We start from the raw sequence: 17,074 nt of genomic DNA, 5'->3' as shown, positions 1-17,074 counted from the left end.
TCCACTTGACCTGGGAGAGTTGGCTCCAGGACTCTCTTGATCCTCACACCTTAAAAGATGATTGCACCCCCATCCTCCCCAATAGGATTCTTAACATTATGGAGGAACAGATGGACCTTGGGCTCCATGTTCACAGATCCCTCAGCAACCGTGTAAGCTGATATGATGGTTAAGAAGGCATATAGTGTGTTGGCCTCCATTAATCAGGGGGTTGAGTTGCATCTCTATAAAACCCTGGTTAGACCACACTTTGGAGTATTGTATTCAGTCTGGCTGACTCATTATAGGGGAGAATGTGGAAGCTTTAGAGAGGGTGCAGAGATTTATCAGGATACTGCCTAGTTTAGAGAACATGTCTTATGAGGAAAGGTTGAGAGAGCTCTTTGGAATGGAGGGGGATGAGATGTGACTTGATAAGAGGCATAGATGGAGTGGACATCCAGTGCCTTTTCCCTGGGGGAAATGGCTCATATGAGGGGGCATAAACTTAAGGTGATTGGAAGGAAGTATTAAGGGGATGTTAGAGGTAGCCCATTTACACAGAGAGTGGTGGGTGAGGGAAGCATGCGGTCGGGGTGGTGGTAAGAGACAGATACATTAGGGACATTTAGCAGACCTGTAGATAAGTACACGTGAAAGACAGTGGAGGATTCTGTGTGAGGAAGAAGTTAAATCAACCTTAAAGTGGGTTGAAAGTGTTGACACATTGTGCGCCAAAGGGCCTATACTGTGATCTACTGTTTTTATGTTCTAAAACCCTTCTAATCAGAGATCTGCCAGCCCTTTGAACACACCCACCACCTTGCCAGACTGAACAGCCCAATCAACCTTAACCCTAATACACCTCCTAACCTCCCTTACCAACAATAGATTCTGATCCCTTTGCCTAGTAATTGACTTCAATTTTCCCACTGATCCAGAACTCACCTCTTCCTAATCTCTGTCTCCTTCCCACACAACTTCATTCATCCCACCTCACTGCTGCTTACCCAACACCCTTTAAAGAGCAGGCTGATGGGAGGCCTTCAGTTGTGTAAGGACTGTTCATTCATGCACAATCCCATAAGGCTTGCCTGGACCATCTGCTTGCTGGCATGCCGTGAATTGGTAGCTTAACACACCTTTTAATTTCTGGACAATATTAGGTTCTGTAGACGGTTTACACCGACGGCATAAGATTGGCACTATCACAGAGAATGCGATGGGCTCAGTAGTAACCAGGACTTGAGTTCAAACTATACTCTGAGTAATGTTAATACACACAATCTCCAGTGGATGAAAATCTAACCACCTCCCTTTAAATTTCAAAATGCTAAATCAGATGCAGGAAATCTGAAATAATAGTACAAGAAGTCCAGACATAAAGGATTAAGATTTAGCAAAAAAGATCTTGACCGTGTACCCTATCTATGCTAGATACAGAATCCCTGTCAATGATTTGGTCACCGCCTTCTTTATGCCTACCCCATCTACTCTTCTGGCTGCCTTGATGAAGCATCCAGCATGATCAAAGATCCACCCACCTGGGTTATTCTCTCTTCTCCCCTCTTCCGTCATGCAGAAAATACAAACCTGTGAAGCCGCATCCCACCAGGCTCAAGGGCAGCATTTATCCTGTCATTGGAAGACTACTGAATGATTTCTTTATATCATAAAATGGATTCTTGACCTCACTTCTCTTGGCCCCAGGCATTGACTATACTCTTCTTCAGATGCTGTCTGGGCTGCTGCGTTCCTCCAGCATTTTGCGTGTGTTCTATGCACCTCGCTTGACTTTACACTCACTGTCTGCCTGCACTGCACTCACTGCAGCTGTACTTTACTCTGCATTCTTCCATCATGCAGAAAATACAAACGTGTGAAGCCGTGTCAATTCTGTTATTGTTTCACCTTGTACCATGTCAATGCACTGTGTAATAAATTGATCTGTATGGGTGACACTGTTAAAGACATCCACTCACCAGGACATGCCCTCTTCTTAATACTACCATCAGAGAGGAGGTACAGGAGCTTGAAGACACATACTCAACATTTTAAGATCAGCTTCTTCCCCATTACCATCAGATTTCTGAACAGAAAAAGAACCCATGAACACCAGCTCACTATTTTTGCACTACAGGAATAATTGATACAAAGGCTTTGTTATCAAAAAAAACCTCATGACAATAAATCCCACACAACATTTTTCAAAAGCATTAATACATTGAACACTTAGTTCTTCATGTGCAGGTAAATAATAACAAAGATCAAATTGTAGTGGTATTAAACTTTATTTTTTGAATTTTAAAGGTTCATGCACCATAAACATAGCACAAAATTTTACAATCTTTTGATTGGTTTTATATTATAGAAGTAGGAGTTCAGTCTATAAATGTATTTACATGATAGGGGTGACAAGTATGACTGAAGTGTTAAATCTGAGATTTAGATGCACTCTGAAAATCTTTGATTGATTTATCGAGCTAGAGCCCAAGGCATTTACCCCTTTGACACATACCGTGACAATAAACATTTTTTCTTTACATAACATACATCTGACATCTTTAGCAATATTTCATCCAACAAAAACTTGGATTGTAAGTAATGGTATAGAAATGAAATAATTTATGATAAAGTGTGCTTGCTTGTGTTAAAATATTTGAAGCTCCACTACATTTACTACCCATACACGAGCCTTTCTTCATAATTAAAACCCGCAAGAACATCTATAAAGACTGGAATACCAGACGATACAGTCATGTAAAGTTAAGCATAAGCTGGAATTTCACAAGCTTTCAATGTTAACCATCAATACAAAATATGATCAGTACGTTTCCAGAGCAACACACTCAAAATGCTGGAGGAACTCAGCAGGTCAGGCAGCACCTAACAGTCGATGTTTCAGGCCGAGACCCTTCATCAGGACTGGAAAGGAAGGGAAAAGATGCCAGAATAAAATGAAGGGAGAGAAAGGAATACAAGCTAGAAGGTGATAGGTGGGGCAAGTAAGAAACTGGGAGGTAACAGATGGAAGGTAAAGGGCAGGAGGAGCAGGGATCTGATAAAAGAGGACAGTGGACCATGGGAGAAAGGAGAGAGACCAACAGGGGAAGGTGATAGGCAAGTGCGAAGAGAAGAGGTAAGGGAGTCAGAGTGGGGAACTGAAGAGGGAAGGGGGAAGGGTGTGTAATGCTCTGTGAGGTTTCACTGCTAATGATATGGTTTCTCCGTAGCAGCACTGTTTGGGTTATGACTTGAGATAATGAGGGCTTTGGAATGTGTGCCACCCAATGAGAGGCGTGTTTTGTTTCTTTTGTGTGTCTGAGAGGAGGTATTCGCAGTCCTTTGTCGGGGACAGATGAAGAAAGAAGACATGACAGGAGCGAGCTGGTGGACTGCAGGATGGAGTGAGGGTTTGGGAGTTGATGACACTCGGAGGAAATCGATGGGACGGAAAATCGTGAGCTCCAAAGTGCACAACAGACTGTTTCATTAAAATGGGCCTTTTTTCTCTTTGTTTCTGTACTAACTTAAGAGTTATAAAGCTCAACTGTTTGATTGCATTTGGTGTACCGTCTGATCTTTCGTGGTACTGAGTTGTAATGGGAACACATCACGCAGCATCCGTACAAATGAGATTTCATCAGTTTGGCAGGGGTGACGACTGTCTTCTCCTAGATTAACACAGCCCATCGAATCTGGCGGTTACAGGTGAAAATTACCAGAAATTTCCACTCTGGTCAATACGTTTTCAAAATTAAACTTGGGGGAGAAAAATAAAACAAAATTATACTGAACTAGTCCACCCAAGTGCAATTGAAGGCTGTCCTTTGGCATGCATTAGTAGAGGTATAATTCCAAATGTTCAGGATGGTTTATTCAGTATGTGGGCATTGAGGTTAATACAAAAGATTATCTACTAACAGAAAAAATCCATTTTTTCTTTAGTGTTACTAAATGAATTTATATTGTAAAATATAACCACTACATACTGCAGCTTTTACTGTCAAAGCAGAGAACTGGGCCTTGTGAAAAGTAGAGTAAACCCTCAGACAATTATGTATGCTAGTGTGCTAGAACACAGTTACCTCAATTCACAGACAAAATGAAAATATCCTTATTCATCGTTAAACAAACAAAACCTTGAACCTTCAGTTTACAATCTGACAGTAATCAATCCTTTACCAACAAATAAATGAAGAAAATCCACAGGTACGGTAAAAAGTAACAACAAAAATTATTTCAAGTGTTAATTTCACATGTAGTAGCCCTCCCAATCATAAGTCTATATTTTAGCCACTCAGTAGAGTACAGTAAGTTTAAATAATGCCAATATACAGTAGTTTTACAAGTTTGAGAAACATCTTAAGAAATGCAAGGAAGCGGGATGCGGTTTCCATTGCCCAGCTGAAACCACATAAACATTTTCTCAAATTCTTGTCCACAAGAAACACAAGTAAACTGTGACATTATCTGCATTGTAACAAAACAAAATTAAATGATTCTTTCCCCAACCCATTACATCCCTGAAAACATAGTGAAATTCTCCAATATTAACTGTGACTGATAGCCTAATCATCCCCAAAGGCATTCAGTGTCACAACAATTAAGTGTTCATAATTCAAGTAATTTGATAGTTAGCGCCTACAAATAGCTCAAAGTCATGATCCTCATGTTGTATGAACCGATTATCAAATGGTACAGGGAGGTCTAGAGTGGACACTTGGATTGTGTTGGGGTACTGAGCAACTGGGCGCTGAGTAGGAGAGATTACTCATCATTATGACACCATTAACAGGCAAAGGTGCCTGCAGCCTGCTCTCAATGGCCCTCAATTTGCAAACACTCAATTAAGATTGTATATTAATGGTAACTCAAAGCTGTTGACATCCATTAGATTGTACCTAGTTTTACATTACCACTTCACAATTGGAGAAACTTATAAGTTTACAGTGCTTTGTAAAAGTACCCTAATTTCCATCCACTGTCATAGAATCTTTGTAAAACATCCCATGGAACTATTAAATAGCAGGAACACAGGAAAATCTGCAGATGTTGGAACTCCAGAGTAACAGACACAAAATGCTGGAGGAACTCAGTAGACCAAGCAGCATCTATGGAAAGGAGTAAACAGTTGACATTTCGGGCCAAGACCCTGCATCAGGACTGAAAATGAAGGGGGGGGGGTGGAGTCACACTTAAGGTGGGGAGAGGGGAGGAAGAAGTACAAGTTGGCAGATGATAGGTGAAACCGCAAGAGGGGGAGGGAGGGAGAAGAGCTGGGAGGTTGGTTGTGAAAGAGATAAAGGGCTGAAGAAGGGAGAATCTGATAGGAGAGGACAGAAGATCATGGAAGGAAGGGAAGGGAAAAGAGCACCAGATGGAGCTGATGGGCAGGTAAGGAGATAATGTGAAAGAAGGTAACAGGAATGGGGAATGGTGAAGGGCAGGAGGGAGGGAGAAGGCAATTACAGGAAGTTCAAGAAATCAAAGTTATTGCCATCAGGTTGGAGCTACCCAGATGGAATATAAGGTGTTGCTCCTCCAACCTGAATGTTGCCTCATTGTAGCAGTAGAGGTGGCCATGAACTAACATGTTGGAATGGGATTAAAAAGCAGAGTTATCTGCAATATCCTGGTTATTAGTTTTCTCTTGCTAGATTTACTAAAATAGACTACTTGGTCACTACCACATTGCTGTTTGGATCAGCTTGCTATAATCCAAGTAATTCCTACATTTTCTACAGCACTATTTTGGGATACTTGGACGTCATGCACTCTGGAATATCCTGAAATATACTATAAAGAATACAAGCATTTCCTCAACTCAGTACGAGTATGATTTTATCTAGTCACTGAACATTGAATTTTGACCCTTGGCTGACACCATTAAAGTACAAGATTGAGCGATGACTTCCATTCCCCCACCACTATAAACCCTCCCCTCACCTGAAAAAAAACTTAGTTCTTGATTGCACAGATCAATATTACTTTATTCCTTTATGAAAGCAAGATTGAAAACATTCACATCAGCCACTGTTCTTTCTCTTCGTGAAACTTTTCTGCCCATTTCCGAGTTATCTCCAGGTAGATGTCTGGCTTATGAGGCAGGTAGTCCAGATAAACCACTTGACTTGTCTTCTTGGGAACAGCTTTCTCAATCTGAGTTCCTTCATGCCACTCATTAAATGAAGTTATAGTGATTATTTCTGGACGAATTAGAAGGGCTGTACTTAAAGCAGTCTCATAATATTTGCCATTGACACGGTTTCTTGTATTATGGTTGTTCCAAGCCCTAATGCTGGTGTCTATATACCCAGGTCCTACACTTGGGATAAACATAAGGTTATTGCTGTCACAGAAATCTTTTATCGCTTGCCAGTTTTGATGAGAGGAACCATGAGAGAATCCATTTGTTGCAAAGTATGTATACATGCCATCAAATCCACCCTGTAAAATTTCATTTTTGTGTTGTTCTTCGACAATAAGGGCAATGAACAGTGCGTCGTATTGAGTGTTTCGAACTGAACTCGATCCTGAAGCAGAGAAAAGGCTGGCCCAAGATCCTGGGTTAGTGATATACGAATCATAAATGTAGAACATTGGAAGGGATTTTCCTGAGTTAGTTTTGTGTCTATAAAATGCAGGGTGGGATCCATACCTGTAAAAAGGAAAAGAAAGAAAACTAAGTTCACTTTCAAGTTTGATTGTCTTTCAACAGTACATAAATACCGATGAATGCAACCAAATGAAATAGCGTTAATCTAGGGCCACGGTGCTGACACAGTACCAACAGTCAGTCACACACAGCACAAAACATAGTCCAAGTCCCCGAGTCTATGGATGTTGCAACAGTCTACAGTTAAACACAATACAGGCTTTCTTCTGCTGAGCAAACACCGGAGGGCAGCACTGACTCTAGCATGGCCGCAGTGCCACACCACTTACAACATTTTGTCCTGGGCAGCTGCAAGCAGGCGATAGCGTGGTCTGAGGCCTATCCTCGCTAGGACCAAGGTTATGCAGCTTCCCCGCTGTGTACTAACAAAACAGTGAATCAAACTTGTAGTTTTCAATATTAGCAATGTCCAACAGGGTTTTGCAATCACCAGCAAATGAATAAGACGATCACCCGCTGTTCAACTGTACACCGCCTTGGCTGACTGACTCCTCTGTTGCAGGCAGCAGCACAATCCGCGCCAAGTCCACGCCTGCAGTTTCTCCGCCAATGAGCAACTTGCCAACGTTGTGGCTCAGACTGTTGTTTATTTTTAGGTTCGTAGGGAAGGTTTTGGGGACTGTGTGGGGAGTTAGGGGTCAGGTTGGCTTTAGGGAGGGTTAACAGCAGTAAACGAAGAGTCTGGGCAGGAGTTCAAGTTCAGGTGATATTGATCCATGGTTGAACATCTGCGATCTCAGAGACAGGGTCAGCAGGCACTGACAAGATCAGCAGTCCCCAGGTTTGGTGAGTTCTGGATCTGGGTAAGAGGCCTGTATGGGCAGCAAGTCCCTAGTACGCGAAGGAGATACTAGGGATCATGCCCCAACAGCCCCAACTGTTGGAGTCGGCCCATGTGAGTCTGGGCATCAAGATCCAAAGGTCAAACCCATGTCCTTGAGTGAAGTCTGAAGTTGCAGGCCTGAAGTCTGCGAGTCTCAGAGTACAGGGTCAGGGCCTGGAGGTCTGTGTGTATGAGTAAGTGGATAGCGAAGGTGGGAAAAGGACTGCTCCCAGCACATGCTTGCGTGCGTTGGTTGATAACATAAACGACACATTTGTATGTTTGAATGGACTGTACATGTGACAAATCAATCCGAATCTGAATCTAAACACTGTTGGGAGGTTGGCACATGTCTGGATTCCTGCCCTGCTGCCACCAAGCCCTGGATGACAGGAGACAGGAGTGGAATAAGGTCATTCGGTCCATCGAATACTCCTCCATTTGATCATGGTAAAAGGTAGGAAGAACAGCGTACCCATGGTCAGATTTTCTTCCCCCCAGAATGGAGGTAAAGTGTGGTGGGTCAATGAAATACATTAGGGCCTCTGCTGTTTACATTAGATTTTAATGACATGAAATTTGAGGATGTACAACTCAGTGAGGCAAAAGGAACAAGTCTCAGAATGAGACAAACAGTGAAGTTATACATTTTTGGAGGAATACCCCAGTAGCGTAGCAGTTATCATGAGGCTATTGCAGCTTAGAACATCAGAGTTTGGAATTCAATTCCATCTCTGCCTGTACGGGATTTGTACATTCTCTCTGTGTCCACGCAGGTTTCCTTCGGATGCTCTAGTTTCGTCACACAGTCCAAAGATGTACATGGAGCTTAGAAAAATAGAGGGCTATGGGTAAGCCTAGTAATTTCTAAGGTAGGGACATGTTCGGCACAACTTTGAGGTCTGAAGGGCCTGTATTGTGCTGTAGGTTTTCTATGTTTCTATGGTTAGTAGGTTAACTGGTCATTATAAATTGCCCTGTGATCGGGGTCGACCATGGATGTGTTGTCCCAGCTGTGTACAGAACAGGCAAATCATTACACAAACCAGAGGAGGCGGCCCCCATCAGTCAGAGCTGACCATGGACACTGCAGCCCAGCTGCCTAGGTATGTGAACCAGGGCAGTACATTATGGAAACTGTTGCCCCCCCACCCCCCACGCAGCTGATGGATCCAAAGGGATGGCAGAGACCGATAGAGTTTGGTACCAGTGGCGACACAGGAATCGCTGGTCAGTGTTGAACTCAGCTTAGGACTGCCTTAGAACCCCCAGCTCTGGAATTTTCCATTGGGGGTTTATACCTGAAGCCTTCTTCATGAGTGGGCATAGCTGCAAGGCAGCAGGGGTTTGAGGTCAGAGTTTTCCTTCTCCTAGATGAGCTGCCAACCACGGCTGACGAGCCTGATCTGTCTGAAATGATTGGTTTTATGGTGCCAGTAATCCACCTTTGCCCCTTCTCTTGCTAGTAGCTTCCTGCGATTAAGCTAGGATTAAACAGATAGGTTGCTGGACAACACAGCTCGTTGGGCCTGTTTTGTACTGTATCTCTAAATAAAAATAAATACATAAAATGCAGCATACCCATCTCTCCATTCACCACTGGCTCTGTTGCTAACTAGCTTGAGGGTTACAGGAGGAAGCCTGGGGTATTGGGTTGGAAAAAAAAACAGCTGTGATTGAATGATGCACCATACTTGAAGCCTAATTCTGTTCCTATATCTTATGTCTTAACTTTACGTAGTGTTGTTTCAGGATGGCTAACAATATTGCCTGTGAGGACTGCCACTCTGGCCATTCCCTTTTCTCTCATCTGCCTTCTAGGAGAAGATACAGGAGCTTGAAAGCTTGGATGGCAAGACTGAAGAACAGCTTTATCCCCGCTGCTAACAGACTCCTGAACCAATCACCCCTTTCACATCCTCTTCCCAGTGGTGTCACCACAAGAAAAATGGAGTACTATGTGCAGGGAAGATTCATGTATAGGTCAGCACAACACCGTGGGCCGAAGGGCCTGTACTATGCTTTGTGGCGTTCTACGCACAGTGGCACAAAACTGCATATAAAATGCTTTGAAGCCCTTTGTGCAAGTCCGCTCAGCGCATATGCAGAACAGGAAACCTGCACACATTTTAACTGGACTGCTAAGGTTTGTGGGGCCTCAGCGGTCTGACGTCTGTCGCAGGTGAGAGGCCCAGGTGTCCCCTGTCTCTCACATCAGTTTTCTCTTTAGCGTTTTTCATCACTTATCCCAGCTCTACTCCATGTCATCAACCATACCCTCAACTATGACTGATTATCCCTAAACCCAGAGAAGCAACTAAGAAAACATGGATCACCATAACAAAATGTTTAATTTTATTATAGCAAGAGAATAAACCACTGATTGTTGAATTCAGGAAGAGGAAGGAGAGTGAAAAGGCCAATCTACTGTGGGATCAGAGGTTGAGAGAGTCAGCAGCTTTAAGTTCCTGGCTGTTAACTTTCCGATGACCTAGCAGCACAGAAGCAATCATGAGGAAAACGTGGCAGTGTCTCAGGTGGTTCATCAAACATGCTAACAAGATGTAAGTGATGTGAGGAACAGGGGACACCTGGGACTCTCACCTGCAGCAGAAAGGTGAGGTCCAATTAAAATGTGTGTAATTTTCTTGAACTGCAAATGTTCTGAACAGTCTTGCATGAAGGACTTCAAAGTTGTAAGTATCCTGACTAGTTGCACCATGGCCTGATACAGCAATTTGCAAGAACACAAGAGGCTGCAGAGAGGATTGAAGTCTGCTTAATAAAACAGAGACACATCCATCCCCACCACTGGTTTAAATCTACAGGAGATGCTGTCTCAAGATTGCAACAACATACACCACTGTGCCATGGCATCTTTTCAAAGCCACCATCAGGTAGCAGGTACAGAAGTCTGAAGTACCACACTAACAGATTCAAGAAGAACTATTTTCCTTCAACCATTCGATATTGATCCAATTGGCAAAACCCTAATCACTACAGTTTGCAAACACTATGAACATTTTGTATTTAAACAGTTTGGTTTTATTTCGTCTAAAAGTGTTTACTTGTAAAAATTGTGTATAGCTTATAATTTAATTTAATTTAGAGATAAAGCATGGTAACAGGTCCAACGGTCCCAATTACACGCATACATCTTTGGACTGTGGTAGGGAACCAGAGCACCTGGGGAAACCCATGCTGTCACGGGACGGATGTTACACACTCCTTACAGACAGCTGCAGGAAATGGACCCAGATTACTGGCGCTACAATACTGCTGTGCTAACCGCTACACTACTGTGCTGCCATACAAGCCACTTGCTCACGCAAACAAGGTCTTCCATCGCACCATTTATTGTCACGTATGCAAATGCAAATATGTACATATGACAATAAACTCAACTTTGATTTTGATTTACAAAAATGGCAACAAAAAAGTCATTGTTTTTTCCAGATGTAAATACTGAATTAAAATTGAGTAAAAGTCTTACTTCTGAATGATGTATTTCAGATTACGGTGGAAAGTATGCTCTCTTCCTTCATACGGCTCAATGTGAAAGGTGACCTTTGAAAAGAAAAATGAAATACTGGATACATTGGCAGTCATCATTTCAGGATAATTACTGTTACCTCATCAATTTTCAAATGCTGGAAATCCAAAATAAAAGCAAAAAACACTGGAATAACACGCACAGCAGCATCCGAAGAGAAAACAGAATTGAAAAAGGAAACAAGCATGTTTCATGTTGTGAAGAATTAACACAGGGAGGGTCCATAATATTATCTCAAATGATTTCATTTATCCACCTTGCTCGTGTTACCCCAAGGTATCCACAATGGCTGTGACCATTTATTTCCATTTCTGATATCAATTTGGCCAGCTCAATCTGAATTGAATTAGCATTGTATGGAGCATTTAATTTTGCCTTTCTGTCACCTTTTCCATGTACCAATTGCAACGACACTTTGATAATTTGGCATTGAGGGTCCAGAGGTGGTTCACAAGGATGATTCCTGAGAGACCTCCAGCCTCCCTGATGGCCACATCTGCGACAGGTGCACCGAGATGCAGCTCCTCAGAGACCGTGTTAGGGATCTGGAGCTGCAGCTTGATGACCTACTGCTTATCAGGGAAAGTGAAGAGGTGACAGACAGGAACTACCGGCAGGTAGTCATCCTTAGGCTACAGGGGTCAGAAAACTGGGTGACTGTCAAGAGAGGGAAGGGAAATGCCCGGATAGTGGAGAGCACACCTGTGGCTGTCCCCCTCAGCAACAAATATCTTGTTCTGGATGCTGTTGAGGGAGATGACCTGACAGGGGATGGCCACGGTGACCGGGTCTCTGGCACTGAGCCTGGCGCTGTTGTGCAGGAGGGAAGGAGGGAGAAGAGGAATGCGGTAGTCATAGGGAATTCCACAGTCAGGGGAACAGACAGGAGATTCTGTGAGCCTGATAGAGATACCCGCATGGTGTGTTGCCTCCCAGGTGCCAGGGTACGGGGTGTCTCAGATCGGGTCCAGAATATTCTGAAGGGACAGGGCGAGCAGCCAGTTGTCTTGGTACATGTTGGTACCAATGACATAGATAGGACAAAGGAGGAGGGCCTGAAGAAAGATTTCCAGGAGTTAGGATGAAAGCTGAGAAGCAGGACCTCCAGGGATTGGGATTGCTACCTGTGCCACGTGCCAGCGAGGGTAAGAATAGTCGGATCAGGCAGATGAATGTGTGGCTGAGAGACTAGTGCAGGGGGCAGGGCTTCAGGTTCTTGGATCATTGGGATCTCTTCTGGGGGAAGTATGACCTGTTCAAAAAGGACGGGCTACACCTGAACCCAAAGGGGACCAATATCCTGGCGGGAAGGTTTAATAGAGCTTTTAGGGAGGGTTTAAACTAATTTGGCAGGGGGATGGGAACTGGAATGATAGAGCGGAGGAAGGGGAAATAAATCTAAGATAGTGAGCAGTAAAGATGTCAGGAAAGACAGGGAGGTGATGAGGCAAATTAGTAGCCATTAGAATGAGTTGCAGTGCAATAAAGTTGCAGTGAAATCAAAGCAAAAAGTACCAAATACTGGTCTTAAGGTGTTATACTTAAATGCACGCAGCATAAGGAATAAGGCGGATGATCCTGTCGTACAGCTACAGATTAGCAGGTATAATATTGTGGCCATCACTGAGACGTGGCTAAAGGATGCATGTCTCTGGGAGCTGAATGTCCAAGGATACACGGTGTATCGGAAGGATAGGAAGGTAGGCAGAGGGGGTGGCGTGGCTTTATTGGTAAGAAATGATATTAAATCATTAGAAAGAGGTGATATAGGATCGGAAGGTGCAGAATCTTTATGGGTTGAGCTAAGAAATCGCAGGGGTAAAAGGACCCGGATGGCAGTTATATACAGACCTCCTATCAGCTGCCGTGATGTGGACTACAAATTACAACAGGAAATAGAAAAGGCTTGTCAGAAGGGCAGTGTTATGATAACTGTGGGAGATTTTAACATGCGAGTGGATTGGGAAAATCAGGTCAGCACTGCATCTCAAAAGAGAAAATTTGTAGAATGTCTATGAGATGGCTTTTTAGAACAGCCTGTTGTTGAGCCCACTAGGGGATCGGCTGTACTGGACTGGGTATTGTGTAATGAACCAAAGATGATTAGAGAGATTGAAGTGAAGGAACCCTTAGGAGGCAGTGATCATAACATGATTGAGTTCACTGTGAAATTTGAAAAAGAGAAGCCGAAATCTGATGTGTCAGTATTTCAGTGGAGTAAAGGAAATTACAGCGGCATGAGAGAGGAACTGGCCAAAGTTGACTGGAAAGGAACACTGGTGGGAAGGATGGCAGAGCAGCAGTGGCTGGTGTTTATGCGAGAAGTGAGGAATGTGCAAGACAGGTATATTCCAAAAAAGAAGAAATTTTTGAATGGAGAAAGGATGCAACCATGGCTGACAAGAGAAGTCAAAGCCAAAGTTAAAGCAAAGGAGAGGGCATACAAGGAAGCAAAAATTAGTGGGAAGACAGAGGATTGGGAAGTCTTCAAAAGCTTGCAAAAGGAAACTAAGAAGGTCATTAAGAGGGAAAAGATGAACTATAATAGGAAGCTTGCAAAAAATATCAGAGGATACTAAAAGCTTTTTCAAGTATACAAAGAGTAAAAGACAGGTGAGAGTAGATATAGGACTGATAGAAAATGATGCTGGAGAAATTGTAATGGGAGATAAGGAGATGGCGGAGGAACTAAACGAGTATTTTGCATCAGTCAGTACACCGGACACTCAAGGGTGGCAGGGAAGAGAAGTGTGCGCAGTCACAATTACGACAGAGAAAGTACTCAGGAAGCTGAATAGTCTAAAGGTGGATAAATCTCCCGGGCCAGATGGAATGCAACCTTGTGTTCTGGAGGAAGTAGCTGTGGAAATTGCGGAGGCATTAGCAATGATCTTTCAAAAGTCAATAGATTCTGGCATGGTTCCGGAGGACTGGAAGATTGCAAATGTCACTCCGCTATTTAAGAAGGGGACAAGGAAGCAAAAAGGAAATTATAGACCTGTTAGCTTGACATCGGTGGTTGGGGAAGTTGTTGGAGTCAATTGTCAAGGATGAGATTACACAGTACCTGGAGGCATATGACAAGATAGGCAGAACTCAGCATGATTTCCTTAAAGGAAAATCCTGTCTGACAAACCTATTGCAATCTTTTGAGGAAATTACAAGTAGGCTAGACAAGGAGGATGCAGTGGATGTTGTGTATTTGGATTTTCAGAAGGCCTTTGACAAGGTGCCACACATGAGGCTGCTAAACAAGATAAGAGCCCATGGAATTACGGTTAAGTTACATACGTGGATAGAGCGTTGGCTGATTGGCAGGAGACAGAGCGGGAATAAAGGGATCCCATTCTGGTTGGCTGCCGGTTACCAGTGGTGTTCCACAGGGGTCCGTGTTGGGGCCGCTTCTTTTTACATTGTACATCAACGATTTGGATCATGGAATAGATGGCTTTGTGGCTAAGTTTGCTGATGATACAAAGATAGGAGGAGGAGCCGGTAGTGCTGAAGAAACAGAGAGTCTGCAGACAGACTTGAATAGATTGGGAGAATGGGCAAAGAAGTGGCAAATGAAATACAATGTTGGAAAGTGTATGGTTATTCACTTTGGTATAAGAAATAAACGGGCAGAGAATGGGGAGAGAATTCAAAGTTCTGAGATGCAACGGGACTTGGGAGTCCTCGTGCAGGATACCCTTAAGGTTAACCTGCAGGTTGAGTCAGTAGTGAAGAAGGCGAATGCAATGTTGACATTCATTTCTAGAGGAATAGAGTATAGGAGCAGGGATGTGATTTTGAGGCTCTATAAGGTGCTGGTAAGACCTCACTTGGAGTACTGTGGGCAGTTTTGGTCTCCTTATTTAAGAAGGGATGTGCTGACGTTGGAGAGGGTTCAGAGAAGATTCACGAGAATGATTCCCGGAATGAGAGGGTTAACATATGAGGAACGTTTGACCGCTCTTGGACTGTACTCCCTGGAGTTTAGGAGAATGAGGGGGTACCTCATAGAAACATTTCGAATGTTGAAAGGCATGAACTGAGTGGATGTGGCAAAGTTGTTTCCCATGGTGGGGGAGTCTAGTATGAGAGGGCATGACTGAAGGATTGAAGGGCGCCCATTCAGAACAAAGATGTGAAGAAATTTTTTCAGCCGGAGGGTGGTGAATCTATGGAATTTGTTGTCACGGGCAGCAGTGGAGGCCAAGTCATTGGGTGTATTTAAGGTAGAGATTGATAGGTATCTGAGTAGCCAGGGCATCAAAGGTTATGGTGAGAAGGCTGGGGAGTGGGACTAAATGGGAGATTGGATCAGCTCATAATGGTGGAGCAGACTCGATGGGCTGACTCCTTTGTCTTATGATTCCGGGAATTAAAGGGTTAGTGCACTAGGAGTGTTTGTCGTCTCTCGGCCTGTACTCACTGCAGTTTAGAAGAATGGGGGTGGGGGGGTGGTGGCTGGGATCTCATTGTTCTATAAAATGTTGAAATGCCTAGATAGAGTGGATGTGGAGAGTATGTTTCTTATAGTGGGTGAGTCTAGGATAAGAGGACACAATCTCAAAACAAGGTGTCCCTTTGGAACAGAGGAGTAGAATCTGTGGAATTCATTGTCATAGATGGCTGTGGAGGCAAAGTCATTGGGTATATTCAAAGCAGAGGAGATAGGTTTTGATTAGCCAGGGAATCAAAGGTTACAGGGAGAAGGCAGGAGATGGGGTTGAGAGGGATAATAAATCAGCCATAAGACCATAAGACAAAGGAGCAGAAGTCGGCCATTTGGCCCATCGAGTCTGCTCCACCATTTTATCATGAGCTGATCCATTCTCCCATTTAGTCCCACTCTCCCGCCTTCTCACCATAACCTTTGATCCATCCTATCCTGAGTCCCTTCACTCTGGTTTCCAACCCCCTGCCAAAGTAGATCAAATCCTCCAACAGCTCTAACAAAGCTGCCAACGAGAATGTTGGTCCCTCCTCGGGTTCAGGTGCAACCCGTCACTTTTGAACAGGCCATACCTCCCCCAGAAGAGATCCCAATGATGCAAGAACCTGAAGCCCTGACCCCTACACCAGCTTCTCAGTGACACATTTATCTGTCAAATCATCCTGTTTCTGTCCTCACTGATGCATGGCACAGACAGCAATCCAGAAATTACTACCCTGGAGGTCCTGTTTCTCCGCTTTCTACCTAGCTATCTAAATTCTCTTTTCAGGACCTCTTTGCTTTTCCTTCCTATGTCATTGGTACCAGTATGTACCAAGATATCTGGCTGCTCTCCCTCCCCCTCCAAAATGTTGTGGATGCAATCTGAGATGACCCTGACCCTGGAACCTTGGAGGCAACATACCATCCGGGTGTGCATTCATGTCCACAGAATCTCCTGTCTGTTTCTCTCACTATTGAGTCCCCTATCACTACCACTCCCTTCTTCTCCCCTTTCCCTTCTGCACCACAGACCTATGCTCATTGCCAATAACCCAGTCTCAGTGGCATTCTCCTGAGAGGTCATCCCCCACAATAGTATCCAAAATGCTATACTTATTCTTGAGGAGAATGGCTACAGTGGTGCTCTGCACTACCTGCCTATTCACACTTCCATTTCTCCTGACAGTCACCCAGCTACTTGCCTCCTGCAACTTCGGGGTGACTACTTCCCTGTACAGAGGCTGTGATCAATTATCTCCTTACTCTCCCGTACAAGCCGAATGTCACTCAGCTGCTGCTCCAGATCCCTAACACGGTCTTCAAGGAGCTGCAGCTGGATGCACTTCACTCTGGGTCTCCCAGGACATCTGGCATGAAGAACACACAACAGCCATTTACTACACTAGATACAGTAACAGGGAAAAAAGGGAACCTTAACAGAAGCTTACCCAGAACCAAGTCTCCTTTGAGTCAAAGCCTGACGTTGCTACCTTCAGCACTGGTCTACTCCTGACAACGGCCACCCCGCTTGTCCCTTCCTTCCTTTAAACACGCGTTGCCAACCTGCGAGAAACCTCACTGCTGTAGCCTGGTGCTGTTGAATGGGCTTCCGAGACC

At 44.0% G+C, this 17,074-nt stretch overlaps 1 protein-coding gene across 4 annotated transcripts in view; it reads right to left on the bottom strand.

Moving 5' to 3' along the window:
• Positions 1-2,251: 2,251 nt before the first annotated feature.
• LOC140194165 (glycoprotein endo-alpha-1,2-mannosidase-like) overlaps positions 2,252-17,074 on the bottom strand; it is a 47,180-nt gene continuing 32,357 nt past the window's right edge. For all 4 annotated transcript variants that reach the window (XM_072251668.1, XM_072251665.1, XM_072251666.1 and 1 more), the window contains 2 exons: positions 10,975-11,048; positions 2,252-6,640 (listed from right to left, as the gene is read on the bottom strand). In XM_072251668.1, the coding sequence (XP_072107769.1) occupies positions 6,004-6,640; positions 10,975-11,048 (711 nt within the window). In that variant the 3' untranslated portion in view covers positions 2,252-6,003. The remainder of the gene's footprint in view (positions 6,641-10,974; positions 11,049-17,074) is intronic.

The sequence above is a fragment of the Mobula birostris genome, chromosome 2 (assembly GCF_030028105.1).
Source record: "Mobula birostris isolate sMobBir1 chromosome 2, sMobBir1.hap1, whole genome shotgun sequence".
Taxonomy (NCBI): Eukaryota; Metazoa; Chordata; class Chondrichthyes; order Myliobatiformes; family Myliobatidae; genus Mobula; species Mobula birostris.
The sequence above is the reverse complement of the archived record's forward strand: the minus strand, read 5'-3'. Positions and strand labels throughout refer to the sequence as shown.